The sequence below is a fragment of the Schistocerca piceifrons genome, chromosome 6 (assembly GCF_021461385.2).
Source record: "Schistocerca piceifrons isolate TAMUIC-IGC-003096 chromosome 6, iqSchPice1.1, whole genome shotgun sequence".
In the NCBI taxonomy this organism is placed as follows: Eukaryota; Metazoa; Arthropoda; class Insecta; order Orthoptera; family Acrididae; genus Schistocerca; species Schistocerca piceifrons.
Window position 1 is genome coordinate 198873758 of NC_060143.1, and position 17932 is coordinate 198891689.

General features: G+C 36.5%; 1 protein-coding gene across 1 annotated transcript in view; it reads right to left on the reverse strand.

Moving 5' to 3' along the window:
• Positions 1–7654: 7654 nt before the first annotated feature.
• Positions 7655–17932, reverse strand: part of LOC124803234 — a 121501-nt gene continuing 111223 nt past the window's right edge. The window contains exons 6-7 of the mRNA XM_047264414.1: positions 11973–12009; positions 7655–8051 (exon numbers count right to left, since the gene is read on the reverse strand). Coding sequence (XP_047120370.1) covers positions 7891–8051; positions 11973–12009 — 198 coding nt within the window. The 3' untranslated portion in view covers positions 7655–7890. The remainder of the gene's footprint in view (positions 8052–11972; positions 12010–17932) is intronic.

The window sequence follows — 17932 nt, forward strand, 5'->3', positions numbered from 1 at the left end:
CTTGGGATTTGCTGAGTCTCCATATTCAGAAAAGCGGCTCAGTACTTGTTCAATTAATCTTAAGTGTTCTACCCAAGTGGGTGATCCACGTATACTGTTACCTTACTCAAAAGTTTAGGCCCTAGCACTTTGTCCACTGCTGAGACAAATACACCTGCACTTACATTCAATCCAAATGCTAATACTTGAAATTCAAAGCTCCTGCCCCAACATATGAGGGCATTATACGTCTGACTTTCCTCATGTAGTTTTATTTGCCAATATGAGGACTGGAGATTGATTATGGTAAGAAATTTAACATCATGGAATTTCATAAGCTGTTCCTCTAAATTGTCTTGATGTGTTTAGACTGGTAATATAATATGTTACATTCACCGAGGACCAAGCACACCTCACCATCTCACTTACTCACAGCCAAAACAGGACTATAATAAGCGGAAAATGATGTTTGTATTATGCCCAATTCAAGCATTCTGTTAATCTCTTTTCTTACTGCTTCCCTCTTTGTCCAAATCATAGGGTATGAAGTAGAACAAAGATTTTTGTGTGGATATACATCCATTTTGTACAAACAATCCTTAATGATAGCTGGTCTTTTTCAAATATATGTATATAAGCAAGTATCATTTCCCTAAATTCTGCCTGCTGTTCTTGAGACAAGCACTTTGATTCACTTACCTTTGTGTTTATTGTGTCGACGTGTACCTCTTCTGCTGCTGACTGTTCGTTATTGTATGTGTTGACAAACATAACTATGGGATTTATCAATTGAACCTCGAGGTCATGAGTAACTTCAGTTTTACATCTATTAGTACTTCCTCTGATTAGGCCTGTTGCTAATAATTGGTTATTTACAGTGAAATGACATTGGCACTTTCCTATATCAATTTGTACTTGGTATGTCCTAAATGTATCCATACCGATTAAACAATCAACTATTAATTTCTCTACTTTCAATAAACTGTGTCATACAAAAACTGTCCTAGTTGTATGGGAATTAAGGCTTGTATTTTGACTCCTTTCCATTTCTAACCAGTGGCAGTTTGTACTTAGCAATTTTGCACTGGCAGTGTGAGACATGCCCACATTTCTTCAGCTCTTGAAAGAATCCCTGTGACATCAAATTAGTCATAGCACCTGTGTCAAGCACAATGGGTACATCAAGGTGAAATACTTTGGCTTTAATAGTAGCTTGTATCTTGCCCTCTGTCAAGGTTTTCTGTATATCCTGATTACTTTGATATACATCATCTTTCACATCAATACCTTCATCACATCTGATAAAGGAAGTGTCAGTCAAGCTAGTGTTCCCACTCTCCTCCCAGGTCACAGAATGGGGGCCTACCATGACCAGTTCAAGTTTTCCGGCATTGTGGTGGCATCGATCTCTGGGTTAGGCATAACTTCTACTATATGGACTGTTCGTGTTTGATTATGCCAATTAGTATCTTGTGAGACTCTCAACTGAAATTCTCTTTGCCTTTGTGTGTTATTCAGCGTATGTTTGTTACTTTGCTGGCCGAATTCTGGTGTCTGTGGATTATTCGGCTGTCTGGTATTGTTTTATGTTTGCCAAGTGATCGGCTGAGTATTGCCGGTGGCTTACGTCTGTACATATTGTACAGGCTGGCCGTACACTACTAGCCTCTTGTAGCTGTTTTTGTTAAATTCTTGCCTGTTTCTTTTATATCCACTCTTGAATTTACCACTTTCTTCATTGCCGTTGTGATTACCATTATCGTTACCATTACCATAGGTCAGTTTGAGGTAAGGTTGCCATCTGTGTTGTACTATGAATCCGTTTCCAGAATGAGATTTTCACTCTGCAGTGGAATGTGTGCTGATATGAAACTTCCTGGCAGATTAAAACTGTGTGCCAGACCGAGACTCAAACTCGGGACCTTTGCCTTTCGCGGGCAAGTGCTCTACCATCTGAGCTACCCAAGCACGACCCACGCCCCAGCCTCACAGCTTTACTTCTGTCAGTCCCTCGTCTCCTACTTTCCAAACTTCACAGAAGCTCTCCTGCGAACCTTGCAGAACCAGCATTCCTGGAAGAGAGGATATTGTGGAGACATGGCTTAGCCACAGCCTGGGGGCTGTTTCCAGAATGAGATTTTCATTCTGGAGTGGTGTGTGTGCTGATATGAAACTTTCTGGCATATTAAAACTGTATGCCGGACCGAGACTCGAACTTGGGACCTTTGCCTTTCGCGGGCAAGTGCTCTACCATCTGAGCTTCTGTGAAGTTTGGAAAGTAGGAGACAAGGTACTGGCAGAAGTAAAGCTGTGAGGACGGGGTGTGAGTCATGCTTGGGTAGCTCAGATGGTAGAGCACTTACCCATGAAAGGCAAAGGTCCCGAGTTCGAGTCTCGGTCTGGCACACAGTTTTAATCTGGCAGGAAGTTATGAATCCGTTGTTCACTTGCTGGTCAGTAAATCTCTGTGGCACTACCTGCATATTAACAGGCTTGGATTGTACTGGTATCTCTTCATGTAACAAATCTATTGAGCCCAGTACAGATAGAAAGTATTCAGTGTCATTTTCCATAATGATAATGAGTTTTTCCGTAATGTGGGCAGGAAGATGGCCCTTTAAAATCTTCAGCGCATCTACTTGAGATACTGGGTTCATCCAGTATCTGGTTTCATTCAAATATTTTTCAAAATAGTCCCTTAAGCTTCCATGTTTGCTATTGAATGGAGCTGGGTTGAATATCTCATGTCTGAACCTCTCTTGTACGGCCTCAGATGAATATTTATCCAGAAAGGCTCTCTCAAACTGTTCATAGTAGTGGCAACATTCTGCCACGTCTGTAACCAATAGCAGAACGTCACCCTGTGGTATCCAACAACAAATTTAATTTTCTGTCCTTTGGTCCAGGTACAAGGTAAAACATTTCTAAATGCTCTGATAAAGACCATGGGATTTGTCCTTTCCCCTTCGGAGATAAATACCGGGGGCAATTGCACTCGATCGACAGGTACTGCTGCCGGCAAGTGTTGCTGAAGTCTGCAACCTTTGCTATTTTCCTTCAACGGGCAACCCATGTATTGTGGGAACTAGTGAAAGTATCTAACTTCTCTAAAAGCATGGGTTTGTTTTCTGTCAAATGTTGTTTTGGAGTATCAGTAGTTTTAGCAATACTGCCTCGTAACTTTTCCTTTGTTTCCTTTCAACCAGAATCTATTTTAGCTAGAAATTGACTTTCTTTCTCTTTTAGAGCTTCTTCTACAGTATCTACATAAATACCAAAGGTGCTTATATCCAGTATCCCGGCTTCAGCTTTTTCAGTTATTTCCTTTACATCTGCACATATCTTATCTCTCTGTTTTTTGGCAATTTTGACTCTAAACTTAACTGGTCTACTCTGAGACTTAACTTTTGTACTTCCGTATGTAAGTTTTTGCACGCATCTCATTGACTGCGTCAGTCACAATTTTTACTGATGCATTCACTTGGGACTGCATCTCCTGAATTTGAGAATATGCTTCGCTAAGGTTTTGTAACTCACCTGCAAGTTGTTCCTGTTTATCGTCTTTGGATGATACTTTTTCCATTAATGTATTTATTTTGCAGGACATTTCGGTAATTATTTCTTGTTTTAGTTGTTTACCTAGCTCTGTCATCTTCCCGGATAGTTCATCAGATAATTCAGTGTGTATAGTTTTGCTCACCTCACTGAACTGTTGACTAATACTATTCTTGACATCATTAAATACCTGATTTTGCTGTGTAAACTGTTGTTCTATATTTTTCTGATGTTTCTTGAACTGCTGTGTCATACCCTTAAGTTGTTGTGCTATACTTTCCTGAAATTCCTGTTGTTTTGTAAACTGTTGTGTTATTTGTTGCATGAGTTGTATCAAATTGTGTGTCCCACCAGCATTTACATGGTTTTTATGAACTGTTTCCTTTTCTTGCATTTCTGATGTTGTGAGCAAGTGATCAAAGGGCTGTTCCCTGTCGTGCTGTTAAGTTTCACTATTTGAAAAAATGTTTCCCGGTGAGAACTGAGAAATTGTCTCATTGAGCATCATAGAAGTGACATCATGACCAGTTATATTATCAGTGTCATCATATTTTGATAGTTGGATGCCAAGCTCATTGTTTTGATTACCATCAACCAATTCACGAGTTGCCATGTTACCTTCAACTGTTGTCAAGCTTGAATTTCTGACACCTTGGCATATTGAATTTTGTAATGAATTTTCAACAATGGCCATTTCCTTTGACTCCATTGTAAATAGTTTTTAATAAAATTATGAATATTTTTTTTTGTTCAAAAATGAAGTTTTGTCTGTACCAGTACTTTTCAATTAAAGTAGATTTAGCTGTGTATTCACGAACGAACCTGATTATTATCTGGCACAGTCTTACAGAATTTGGATGACTTATCTTGCGCTTTAATGATGATTTTATACAAATTTTCATCCTCTCTGTAGAAATGCGCTTTCTGTAAAGAATAAGAAGGAAAAGATTTTCCTCTGCCAGACAGATGGCACCAAGTCTCATTTGCAAGCAGAATTTAATGTTAATGTTCTCCAAATTTTTTTTTCTTATTGCCAATCTCACAGACATGTAACAAATATAACAAAAGTTTCATTAGTTTCTTGGAACAATAAAATGAATCATTTATCTCAAAAAAATTTTTTATGTCAACAATTGAAAGGTCTGTTCCTATTCCACTCAGCACCATCCTGTAAATGGTTGCCATTGAATAGTTGCTGAATAGGTGGGCAAATAAATAATGGAAACTGATTAATAATTGCTGCATGAATAATTAAAAATAATTAATTGGAAAGAATAATTGAAAGAAATTGGAAAGTACACATATCCCGGGTGAACTTCAACTGGTAATAATATCATCATACCTCCAGTGTCAATACATTTAAGGTCAATATTCATCATTTAAGTTACATACTTCTTCACATTAATTCTGCTGTGTGTGTTTCTGATTATAACAATGCTGACACGGGATTTCGGCGACAGGCGAAATGATGAACAGACAGGTGTGGTCGTCGTGAATGTTTAAATAAACTTCGCTCTCCTAATAACTTTTTATAACACTTTTTAATGTATGGCTGAAATACATGTTTTTAAACAATACTGGTATGATGAATCTAATCATATGTCCACCCGCTACTACTTGTAGAAACAAATAGGTGAAGATACGGGAATTAATAAATTGAAGAACATATTTCCTCTTCCTTTTTTTCATTCAGATGTATATAAACATTATCCTTGCCACAAAACAACTTGTTAATTTATCTTTGTCGCAGTCTATAAGTGATTCAGTTTACATATAGCTTACATGTATATAAAGAAAAGAACAGAAAAAAATATGATTCAACATACTTCATTTTATTCATGTTTCTTACAGTATTTTTCATTTCTCTTCATGTCAAAGTTCTTCCACACTTCAATTTTTTCCCGTTTGTGGTCCCCTGTGGTTAGATATTTGAATTTAAACACAATGTAACTCTGAAATACTATCCTTTCAATTGAAAATACAAATTGCTGTAACCAATTAAAATTATTGTATAATACTGTACACTATCAATTTTGGAGGATTTACCACAATCACCAGGAGTATTTTATTTCAATTAAGAAGGCATGGATTCAATGCATGTATGACTTCTGAGTAACTTGTGAGCACTAAAAGCCATTGCCACATGCCACCCAAAAAGTAGTACATATACTAGATCCACACTTTATTAATTGAACTAAAATTCACTTGGTGGAGGTATAATCCTTCAAAACATGTAATGGAAAGTATTGTATAATAAACGTGATTGGTTACAGCAATTTCTATTACCACCTGATTTTGATAACGATCGCAGTCAAGCCTAACCTAAAATGTTTGCATTTGAAGATGCTGTCCTTTAATATGTGTTATTCTTTCATCATTCTAAGTGGTGTTTGTCCAACTTTTCTCTTTCTCAGTAAAAATGATTCTTTTTTCACCTTATGTTTTTAGGTCTCTGGAGACCTGACTATGTTTCTTAAAATTTTTCACTTTTTTTTGTTACACGTTCCTGAATTTTACTATATATTCATTTCCTCAGTACACCCTAGGCTTTCTTTCTCTTAACTTGCTTCTAATTTTGCTAACAATACTGACTACAGTTTCCACCAGAAATTCCTTAAATACAAAATACAGTTGGTCTGTGGTTGCTATCTGATATTCGAACTTCTTTTTTTATCTGGGGTTATGGCTCATATTTGTTTTCTCAGCATGGTGTTCACTGAATTGGCTGCTAGAAACCCTTATTCACTGTCCAGACTTCCTTCTGGTAGCATTTTAATGTCACTAATGTATGCTCCAGCCCTAGTCAAAGATTCCTGTTCTTCATACAAGCTGTACCTTGTGATCTTATAAGTCAGCTGCTTTTTAAATCAGGTGATCTTGACTAGTGGACTGATTCATAAGCAAAACCTAGGGAGGTGTTTCATAAGCAAAGGTCAAGGAGGCATTCACTCCTATGTTTTCCATTGCCGTAGTATCAATTTCCACCAGAGTATGGAGGTTTTCCATAAAAAAAGAGTATCATTTTGTTTGATGTGGTTGTCTGCTTCTTGGTGAAAGCCATCTTCTTCTTTTTGACTACACTCTGTCAAGCATGAAAATGGACAGTGTGTTTTTGTCAATTTTCTGGTGCTGCTTAATAATTCATTACTTTAACATGTTCTATATCATAAACATTACTGGTGTCCTTACTAATTATAAATGCCACAATATTTTTTGCTTCCTTCTTTTTTCCATGCTAGTAATGTGTGTGTGTGTGTGTGTGTGTGTGTGTGTGTGTGTGTGTGTGTGTGTGTGTGTGTGTGTCTCTAAGGACCTCAATCTTTCTTCTTTCTATGAGATCTGCAAGATCCTCACATTCACCATTGAAGGTTACAGTATTTAATGTCACTATTTTCAATCTGATTCTCCATTTTCATCTTAAAATAATTCTGTGTAAGTCTTTGCACTGTCATCCTTACTTCAAAGGCATTTTGCTTTCCATGTAAAATCATTCTAAGTACTCTGAGACAAATACTAGCAAGAGATAGATGGGACAAAAAGTTTATATTGCATGTTTGTCTTCCCTAGTGTGTATAAACATCTTTAACTGTGTACTTAAGTGTTCATAACCTATTTCAGTTTAAAACTGATGTTGAATGTGCATTCTACTGTTATTATGTAGAATTTTAATTGAGTCTTAATGCAATAATTATCAAAAATATTAGTACATTGACTAAAACTAACACTCAAAAAGTTTTAGTATTAACTGAGGGCCTCAGGAAGCATCATTTCTGCCTAAATTGTGGTACTAACATTTTGTTTAAACAGAGATGGATTAAAAATCTGCAGTGTAAAATTGTTCATGTGCTGTAATGACTGGCATATTTAGAGAATATTAACTTAACGTAAATGAAGTGGCAATCAAATTGTTTACACTATGTTTGTCTGATCCTCCTGTTGTCAGGGGAAAGAGTTTGAAGTTTCAGTATTACTGATGCTCAGTCATTAATATAATTCATGGCAATTTTAGACCTACAAGTAAACAAAATCTTTGGAAGAGTTTGCACATACATGTTTCAGTCTTTATTTAATACAGTCTAATTTACACAAGTTATTTTTTTATTTTTTTAAGCTGAATGCATACAATGACTATTCACTGCAACAACTGCTTCTAATTTGCTTGCATTGTAAGAGGAATCTGTGTCACTTAGCATGCCAACAGCTGTCCACCAAGAGCTAGCATCTTCAACCTTTAATTAAAAATTTAAGCATTCTTACAAGGATGGTTCTGCCTAAACACAAACAAAAATTTATTCTCTCTTGTCAATATAACAGTAACATTCTACAATCAACATTTTTCAGTTTCAGATTTCATTATCAGACCATAAAGGGCAGATCAAGATTTCGCTTTCCTGAGCCAATATAGACATATCCATGGTCAGGTGTACCAACAGCATGGTATCCCACTGCACCTGGCCACAACAGATTCCTGAGCACAACTACATGACTTCCACACTCCAGCTGAAGACTCCAGCAACCTGCAAGAATTGTGCATATGTTCTTTTTATTCTCACATTAGCAGTCATGAAGAAACTGTGCTGAGAGAGAATTCAAGGGAAATGATGAGAAAGGAGCTATTTATCTACCATTGACAATTAAATGTTGGATGATGGACACGAAATACGAAGTGATAGAAAAAGGCACTTTTATAAAGAGCAATCTGAATAACAAATTTATTAAATGTTACTGTAAATTTTAATAGCTTTTGTTTTATGCTTGCCATATCTAGAGTTGAATGTGAAGTTATTTGTTTGTTCTCTTGTCATGATGGCTACTAGTTTTTACAGAAAGATCTATATAAAACTGACTGGGGCATATGATTCAGTCCACATAAAAACAGGACTCCATGTTATTTTTTAAAGAAATATGCTAACATATACTTCAAAAATAATTACAAATATGAAGTGAACGAAATTTAATTTATGCAGTTATGATCAAAGTCCAGTGACACTGTTCTGATCTCTCAGCAGAATAATATTGACACATTTGAGTCATGTAGTGTGGTGTAGTGGTTAGAGCTGCTAGCTTATGTACCACATATTGCCAGTTCAAACTTGACCACCACCACTTTTTTTTAGTATTTATCATTTCTGAAAGGTTCTCAGAATTTCTTATATTTTTATATTCTTGAATATTTAATGTTTGTCTAAATAAGAGCACTCGCCATCCAGGAGATCTGTTCTCGCTACAGATTGGCATTCACAATAAAAGTGGTTCCAGTGCCAAGTTTTGTACTTTAATGATAACCCTGCTTTTGGATTTGGACTTGATCCTTTTTATGGTGTGAGATTGTTTGCTGGAGGTGCAGAGTACTTCAAAACATCTACGGTACATAACCTGCCACCAACTAAGCAAAGTGAAAGCCATTGCCTACACAGACAGGAAGCGAATATAAACAGTATATAATACCCAGTGTCCCTATATTCAAGGAAACCAATGGATTCCAAAACACCAAAAAGTCAGCTGCACATTAGGCAACTGTTGAGGTTTCCCGGAGACACTGGTAGGGATCTGACTAAATGACTGAAAGGATTTGACCAAGTTGCCACATACAATAGGTGGGATGACACGATGTATTTCGGCAATGTGCACTTTTACTTGGAGACCGTAGCACAGTGTTGGTTTGAGAACAACAAAGAGAAGCTTGACAACTGGGACAAATTCCAAGTTGAACTAAAAAGAAAGAAAAAAACTTAGGAACATACAGCTGCAAGTCTGCTTAGTGAAAAACATTTGAAGAAGAGGGCCCAACAGCGTGGGGAAACAAAGCAGTTCTACATATAGAATGTTTGGGCCCTGTGCCATGTTGTGAATGAGACAGAAGGCAACGAGATTTCAAACTTGATAGAAGGGGTCATAGAAGACAAGTACCAAGCTCTTCTGGTAAGGAATGTCACATCAACTGATGAATTCATCAAGACATGCCAATGTATTGAGAAAATGCAATACAATAGAATAGAATGAAAGAAGTATGATCACTTCCATTATGTAGTGGAAGACTACTGCGACCTTTCTTGTTTGCCAGGTTGTCAGAAAACAGGTACAATATTTTATGGCAACCAGAATTGTTGGACTCAGTAAGCAAGAGAGAGTAGGCATGAAAGTCAACTTGATACATCAGTAGGTAGTAGAGAATGCTGAGGATGAGGTGTACTGAATTTGAAGTTTAACATATCACTTGATAAAAGTGATAAGATGCCACCTGATTCTCTTAGCGACAATTGATCGATAGTCATTTGTGCATAGAAACTGTGTTCGATGTATAATAAATACAAATATGTATATTGTCCACAAATTCATTTGTATGTGCATAAAAGTGGTACACTCCAGAGCTCAAGCAAATGAGGACACTGCTACTTATACTAAAAAATAATAGCGTTAAAAAATGAGGAAGCCAGGAAACACTATGTGACCCTTAAGAAGTTGTACAAATATGAAATAAAATCAGCTGAATGTAAAGTAAATGATGAATATATTGCAGGCTCAAAAAATGCCTGTCAAGCAGCTTGGAATATAATAAAAAGTGAAATCAATATGAGCAAACAGGAAGCCACAGTGTCTATAGATTGCAACATCCTTAACGAATATTTTATAAATTGTGCCATCTCTCATTCTTCTTCTTCTTTTGGTAAACATGATTCTGATAATATTTCAGCTGCTGTAACCCTTCTTAAACAACAAACACCAGCAATCAAGAAATTCTCTTATATGTGATCGGAGGCTTTCCTGGCTTACGTGTTGTTTCCAGGGCTCTCGGATGTCCAGCCGGATACTATCATTGAAGTACCATGATATTTCGGCTAATAACTTTTCCACCATCATCAGGTGGTTCTGATGGAATGGTCTGCCTGCTCATTGTCAGTGTTATTTATGTCCGTCAGTCAGGCTACAATTCCCTGCGCCGACGGTCCGATTGCGGCCGCCGAATATTCTCTTGGTCAAAAATCACCTCCGGCCATATTATAAAATCTATAAAGAAACTTAAAAACTCAAAAACAGTGGACTATTACGTGCTTAGTAACAGTATTGTTAAACACATAGCCACTGCAATCTTAATGCCCCTAACAAATCTGATGAATCGCATACTTGAGGAAGGTGTATTCACTGAATGGCTGAAAATGACAGTTACACTCCCAATCTAGAAGAAAGGTGACAGAAAAATGCCAAACAATTACAGACCTTTATCAATAGTTCCCATTATATCAAAAGTAATAGAAAACTGCGTATATATCCAAATTTACAATTATTTTGAAAGTAATAAATTATTGAGTAACTACCAGTTTGGCTTTCAATCTGAACTATCGACAACCAAAGCAGTTGAATACCTCCTTAGTAATATATATGAAGGATATGAAAACAAGAAAGTCACTTGTGCTACACTGTTAGATTTAACAAAAGCATTCGACTCAGTCACACATGAAATAATGATAAAAAACTAGAACATTATGGTATTGTAGATAAACCATTACAATTTTTTCAATCATACTTGAGCAATAGGGTACAATTAGTAAAAACAAACTATCAAAAGTCAACACCCATGAAAGTAAAGAGAGGAATTCCACAAGGCTCAGTGCTTGGCCCTTTCCTGTTCATTGTTTACATCAATGACTTCTCAAATTATATGCCATGCAACAATGTACTGTATGCTGATGATATGACACTCATAACAGATGGAGAAAATCTGCAAGATGTCATAGAATACAACAAAGTAGTAACTGAAATGAGCAGTGACTGGTGCAGAGCCAACCTTTTATCAATAAACAAATTGAAAACTGAAGAAATTTACTTCACCCTGAAACCAATTGAACAGAATACAAAAAATGTCAAGTTACTAGGTTTACATATAGATCAAAAACTTACGTGGGACAGACACACAAATTATCTATGTGGCAAATTTGCTCGAACTCTCTTTCTATTACGCAAGCTGAGACACATTATCAGTAAAAATCTGCTAATATCCACATAATTTGCTTTTTTCCATTCACAACTGCAATATGGTGTACTTATTTGGGCTAACTCAGTGGATTCAAGTACCATCTTCAAGTGGCAGAAGAAAGCAGTTAGGTGCATTTTAGGACTAGCACCAAGACAAAGTTGCAAAAATCATTTTAAAGAACTAAAGACAATGACACTACCTAGTATATACATTTATAAGTGTTTAATATATGCTAAAGAGAATGTAAAGAACTTTAATTTAAGATCTGGAGTGCATGTTCATAATTCTCAAAATTATAATAAAATAGATGTACCATACAAAAGGCTGACATTAACACAAAAGAGGCATAAACACCTTAGCTTGAAATTTTATAACAAACTCTCAAAGGCTGTGAGCGAACTACCGATGAATAACTTTAAGCAAACAATAGAAGTGTGGCTCAAATGTACGCCATATTACTCACTTGATGAGTTTCTAAAGAGTGACACAAAAGAGATATGCTACATGAAACAAAAAACTGTCATATCAATTATAACTATATGTTTGTGACAGTAATGTGCCAACAAAGTCTTTTACATGGATACGTAAGATGTACCATAAATATATCTTGATACTATTGTATATTTAACTGTTATTATTATTATTATTATTACTACTACTACTGTGAATGAATAATTGTTGTATTATCAATATTACTTTAGCATGCATATCTGCTTGCCCTGCGCAAGCACAATTATGTACAGTAATAATTACTGTAATTTTAAAAAAATGTATTGAACACACTGATGATGCCAATTGTATGGAAAACATACTGAAAGGCAAATAAAGATTCTATTCTAATCAGAAGGCTGGATGCTGTATTTCTACAAGGCAGGGAAGATGTGACAGCTGTTTACCACCATTCATCACTTGCTGGGTTGTCAGCTGCTCTATGGAGGTGCATCCCTTCTCAGAGATATGCAGCACCCCAGAGTATGCTGAAACTCAGACAATAAAAAAGATGGCATCACAGGACAGTGGAAGAATTTATTATGTCTCTATACCATGAAGTGGAAAGACTGTTCAATGAATGTAATAGATATTAATGTTCATTGACAGAAATGTATTAAAAGAAATGTTTCTGCTGTCTCATTCAGATAAAATATAATGTTTCATGAAGAAGCTATATTTCTTATTTCATGAATCCAAGAGATTGTTTGGATTTATGCTTTCAGCCTCAAGATTTCAGTCCATGGAGACAAAGTCAATGAAAGGAATAAGCATGATACATAAGCACGTCAAAGCAACAGAGGATCACAGGTGACTGTACTACAGTTCCTGTACTCTTTCAGCTCTCACTTTTAATCTAACTACAGTTAGATGAGGGAGAACACATAACACTTCAAACTTGAACACCAATCTCAGCCACAACAGCTCTCACTTTTAATCTAATTACAATTTGTTGAGGGAGAACACACGTGACACTTTAAACTTTAGCACCAATCTCAGCCACAAGCTGAATGCACTAAAAAGAATGGACTCAGCCAATTCAGACTTATGGCATAGCTGTCAAAAGACAACGCAGCATCTGACCAATGCAGGTACAACCAACTCCACCACCAAGTATAATACCCTGCACCACAGACATTTGGATGACAGAGAACAACATGCCAGTGTGTTTCCACTGTGTACACTCTGCACATGTTGTATCTTGTTGCAGAGAAAGTAGACAACTTTTTGACTACTACTACACCCCAGACATCAACTGTCAACAGTTCTATTTGCTGAACCCAAGATGAGGTCACTCCCAATGTGCTGCCGCTGTTCCCCGTCACTGTAAAGAGGTGGCAGCACTGCACTAGCCACTTAATTTAGAAAAAAATCAGTGTCGTGACCATCTCTGGGGGTGAGGCTGTCACAGATGGAACTTCTCCTTGGATGACAGTTGCTAAGATGTCAGGAAATTTTACTGATATTGGCATCAATAGCCAACTTGTCATGTACTTGTTGACTCAGGGGCTCTCTTTTCTGTAATGTCAAATGCTTATTATTGTCAGATGAAGATGACTATGTTCCCTGACATGAAAGCAATTGCGCTGAAAGTCACAAATGGAAAATATGCCCAGCTGACAGGAATGTGTACTGCAAAAATAACTATCAGCAACAGAACACAGACCTTCGAATTTATAATTTTAACAGAATGTAATTATAATATTGTTCTCACATACGTTTTCTTGTGGGCATCACAAGCACTCATAGACTGTGGAAGATCAGAGCTCCAGACTGACAACGTTATTCCGTCAAGTACACATAACAAAGATTGCTCTGAGACTTGTTTGCCATTGAAGTTGTTGTTATCTTGCCGTCATCAATGAGATTTTAGTCTTCAGTCAGTATGCTCAATTATACTGTGATGTGCAGATGAACTCGTGCATAAAGGTATGTGCGCAGAGATAACTGTACCAGTCCATGAAAGGCAGCTTGCTGCCATCAGTGAAGAGTTGTACTCCACTACCACCACAGACAATGCAGGAGAGGAAGCTACTATTGAACTGTTAATGGGTTCTTGCCTGACCAAGGTACAACAGTTTAGTTTAGCTTAGTTTTAGTTATGTCATGTTCCGTAGATCATTTTCCAGATTATTTTATCGATATGATGTGGAACAAGTCAGACTGTTAGCTGGTCTGCACCAATTTTCAGATGCTTTCTGAGATGGAGTGGATAAAAGACAAAACAAGCATCCCTCAATAAAACACCATATTGACTGTGGAGATCATCTATCCATTAGCCAATGCTCATCTAGAGTGTTTCCAGCTGAATGATGGACAATCCAGGAGGAAGCAGGAAAGATGTTCCAAGATGACATCATAGAACCTTCAGAGAGTCCCTGGACCATTGTTCAACAGCAACGTCTTTTAATGTAGTGATGACTGAGACTTCACCAAAGAATTCCTTGGAAGGCAATTGGTGTCCTTGCATCTGCCTTTGTATACCACTGTGGTGTTGTACTGCTGAAGCCTCAGTGCCCACATTACTTTACAGTTCCATTAAGCCCACCAGCTGGCATATAGAATGATGGTCAATCACAATGGTTTGTAAAAACATACAACTGGAACTAAATGACTGTTAGACACTCTTTCCTGGTTGTAGAGTACTCCATCTTGCAATTGAAGAGTACTCTGAAAGTATAAGCTATCATCTTTTCAGTATCATCCAGAAACTGTACTATAATCGCAGATATCGCATAATTGCTAGCACGAGTGTGAAGTTTTGTCTTGGACTTCTTATCACACAATGCTAGCAATAGAGAAGATGATGAACTAACTTAGGGACAAGGAAAGAATCACCAATAGTATGGGCATGTTCCGAGAAAACACCTCACATGATGAATGTGCCAAGGAGTTGGAAAATATGTGACTGCTATTATTTTCTCTGGATCAGGACAGATTCCATTGCTATTCAGTAGATGCCTGGAGACTTTTATTTCTTTGGTATGAGAGAGGCACTTTATGGGATTCAGGCAGAGGCCTGCAGTCTGAACACATTTCAACATGAATATCGGGCAGCTTAGAATTGGTGGTCTTAACAAACAAGACAGTGTGATGGCAGAGAATGGACAACAGGGAAGCAATGTGATTGATATCAAAGCTTTAGAGGTTAAGCTTTTAAATGAACAGAAAGACTTAATGGGGACTGATACGGTAGACAACAGTGGCTATAAATCAGACATGATTGTAACTTTGAATGAAGGGAATGAAAGCCATATTATAGATGAGATGATAGAAACGTCATCTATATTGTATGGTGATGTGAGCGAAATAGTCAAAAACAGTACTGAAGTGGATGAAGTTATTAAGGCTAAGGAGGAAGAATCTAGTAGCAAAAGTCAGCAAAGGCAAAAGTTTATGACAGACAGAAAACTGGAAGTGATATTAAGGCAAATTATGAGTAGTTTGATTAGTATGAGTACGATAGAAGACATTAGTAGGGTGGAAAATAAAATTGGTTACATTAAAACTGACATGGCCAGCTTAAAGGATGAACTGAAGAAAGAAATTAAAAAGGAAATTAAGGTAGTCGGCCTTAATCTTTCAGAGTTAAATAAGAAGGTTGAGGCAGTAGTGAAAGATTATGATGAAAAAGTAAAGAAAGTAGTACAGAATACTAATGAAAAATTTACATTAATGAGTAGTAAATGTGTAGAAGAGAGATAGAAACTTTTTGATGACTATAGTAGGATGGTGGAGGTGTCCGAGAAACAGTGTAACAATGAAGTCAAAGAAGCTGAAAATTTTGTGCGTAAAATAGCGTTAAACTTGAGAACCGAACTATCAGATCTAAAATGATTTAGAAAGAGAGGTAAAAACCAAGTGTGCAGTAATGGTAGAAGAAAAACTGGTAAAGTAAATAAAAATGTAGATTCAAACTTGGCTGAAATGGAGAAAAAGGTGAAAGAGGTACAAAATCTAAAGCATAGAGTGTGCAGTGTCCCAAACAGTCCTTCATTTGTTAGTTGTAAGAAATATAATACTTTTGAACTGTATGGAGAAGTGCATCTACTCGATTTCAATAGAGAATTTAATGATTTGCCTGAAACATGGAATGACAAAGAGAAAATGTCATTTGCAAGAGGTTTTTTGAAAGGGGATGCTTATGGATCGTCAGCTCAGGTAGCTGATAGTTGTACTTCATGGCATAGCTTTAACAAAGCATTTTTAGATGAATATTGGTCCAAAGAGAAACAGCAGAGAAATTTTGAGTGAATGTTGGGGAGGAGAGGTCTGACTCTAGGAAAGGTACTGTGGAAGGTTTCTGCCAGTTTTTGAAAAGCAAACTGAAATATTTGGTCAAAGAGCTAGGTAGTGAATCAATAATTATGGGTTTAGAAACTAAGTTGCCTCAGAAAGTTAAGAGAATCGCTTGTACCTGCTCCTAGGAGTAATATTACTCATTTTTTGAATTATGTTGATAAAGTGGAGAGGGTGAAGCCATCAGTGGAAAATCGTAGGAGGAATTTTGATGATAATAATCAATCAGGGAGAGAGTTTTAGGTAAATAGGATGAACAGAACTAATTCTAGTAGAAATTCAAGGAATGACTAGGTGGAGGATAGCCAGGATGGGCACAGAAATAGTAGAAGGAATTCAAGAAAAAGAAAAGGAGGAGAAGATGGTAACTTTGGATCAAAGCTTTTGAACTAGATAGCAAGTAGGGGTTTCAGCATTCTACATTGGATTCAATTATATAGCGATAATGCTTACCCCAGCTGTCTTTCTAATTTTTTGTGCTTCCTGAGGTAGTCTAACTCTTCTCCTATCCTTTCAGTAGTTTATAAATGAATCAGAAACAATCTGTCTTTGACTTCCATGTGATTTTGTACAGTAGAATACTTTAGTACAGGAATATTTTCGAAAACGTTTCTCCAGTGTTATTTATATATATTATGTTCTGTTAGTGAAAATTCATGGATTCTCAAGAGGTTGGAAGAAAAGGCAATAAAAATAAGTAAATAAAAATAAAAAAAAACAGCAATCACATTTGGTAAAAATCTATGTGATACTGTGTTTATCCTGGTTTTATGAAATGTGAAAGTAAATTGGTGTCAATGTTAAAGAATTTCTGTCAGTCAGAGAGGTACAGTAAGCAGAAAATAAAAGGTGTCAGCATAAGTGGAGGAAAAGGTGCAGATTATCTGAAAACTATAATTAATATCTGAAGTAATCAGCTTGTATGTGAAATTAGTATAATTTGGTGCAGTAGCAAAGGCAATATGCAGTAAAAACCATCTTGAATACTAGATATTAATATTAATTGTGGTATAATGGAAGGATTTGTGCTCAGTTCAGTCAGTATATGGAGATAACTTCCTATAGAAGTGTGTCATGGTACAGCCTGTTCTAACATTAAGGAAATAAAACGTTAAACGTAGTTGCCTGGAGTAATGTGAGTGGAAAGAATAAGCAAGATTTGTATGTAATTGCCCTTCAGGCTAAAATCTCAAGCAATTTGTTGGAATACAGTGAAATAATAGTTTTTCTAAGTGGTAATTTTGTCTGATCAGTAATGAGCATTAAGTTTGCCTTAGCATAAGGATTTGTTACTGTGGGGTGTTTTTCAATAGAATCAATTTTGCATGCAGAGCAGGTGTTTATTTATTAGATAATGAAGCAATAATGAAATAATAAAGTAATGACTAATGTTAGGGTCTTAATGGTTAGGGAGCCTGTCTCTGCAGTAGGGGTATTTTTTGAGAATGCACTCTACTAGCTAACGAGGTAAGAAATGTAAGTGAAGTAATGGAGGTGACAGACATGATTGAATAATGAAGAAGATAACTGTATACAACCGAATTTGGTGTAACTATATTGATAATAAATTCTTGACCTAGGCAATATTGGGTAATGTGTATGTTGTGCAATTCATGACAGTGCAGCTGGGAATGA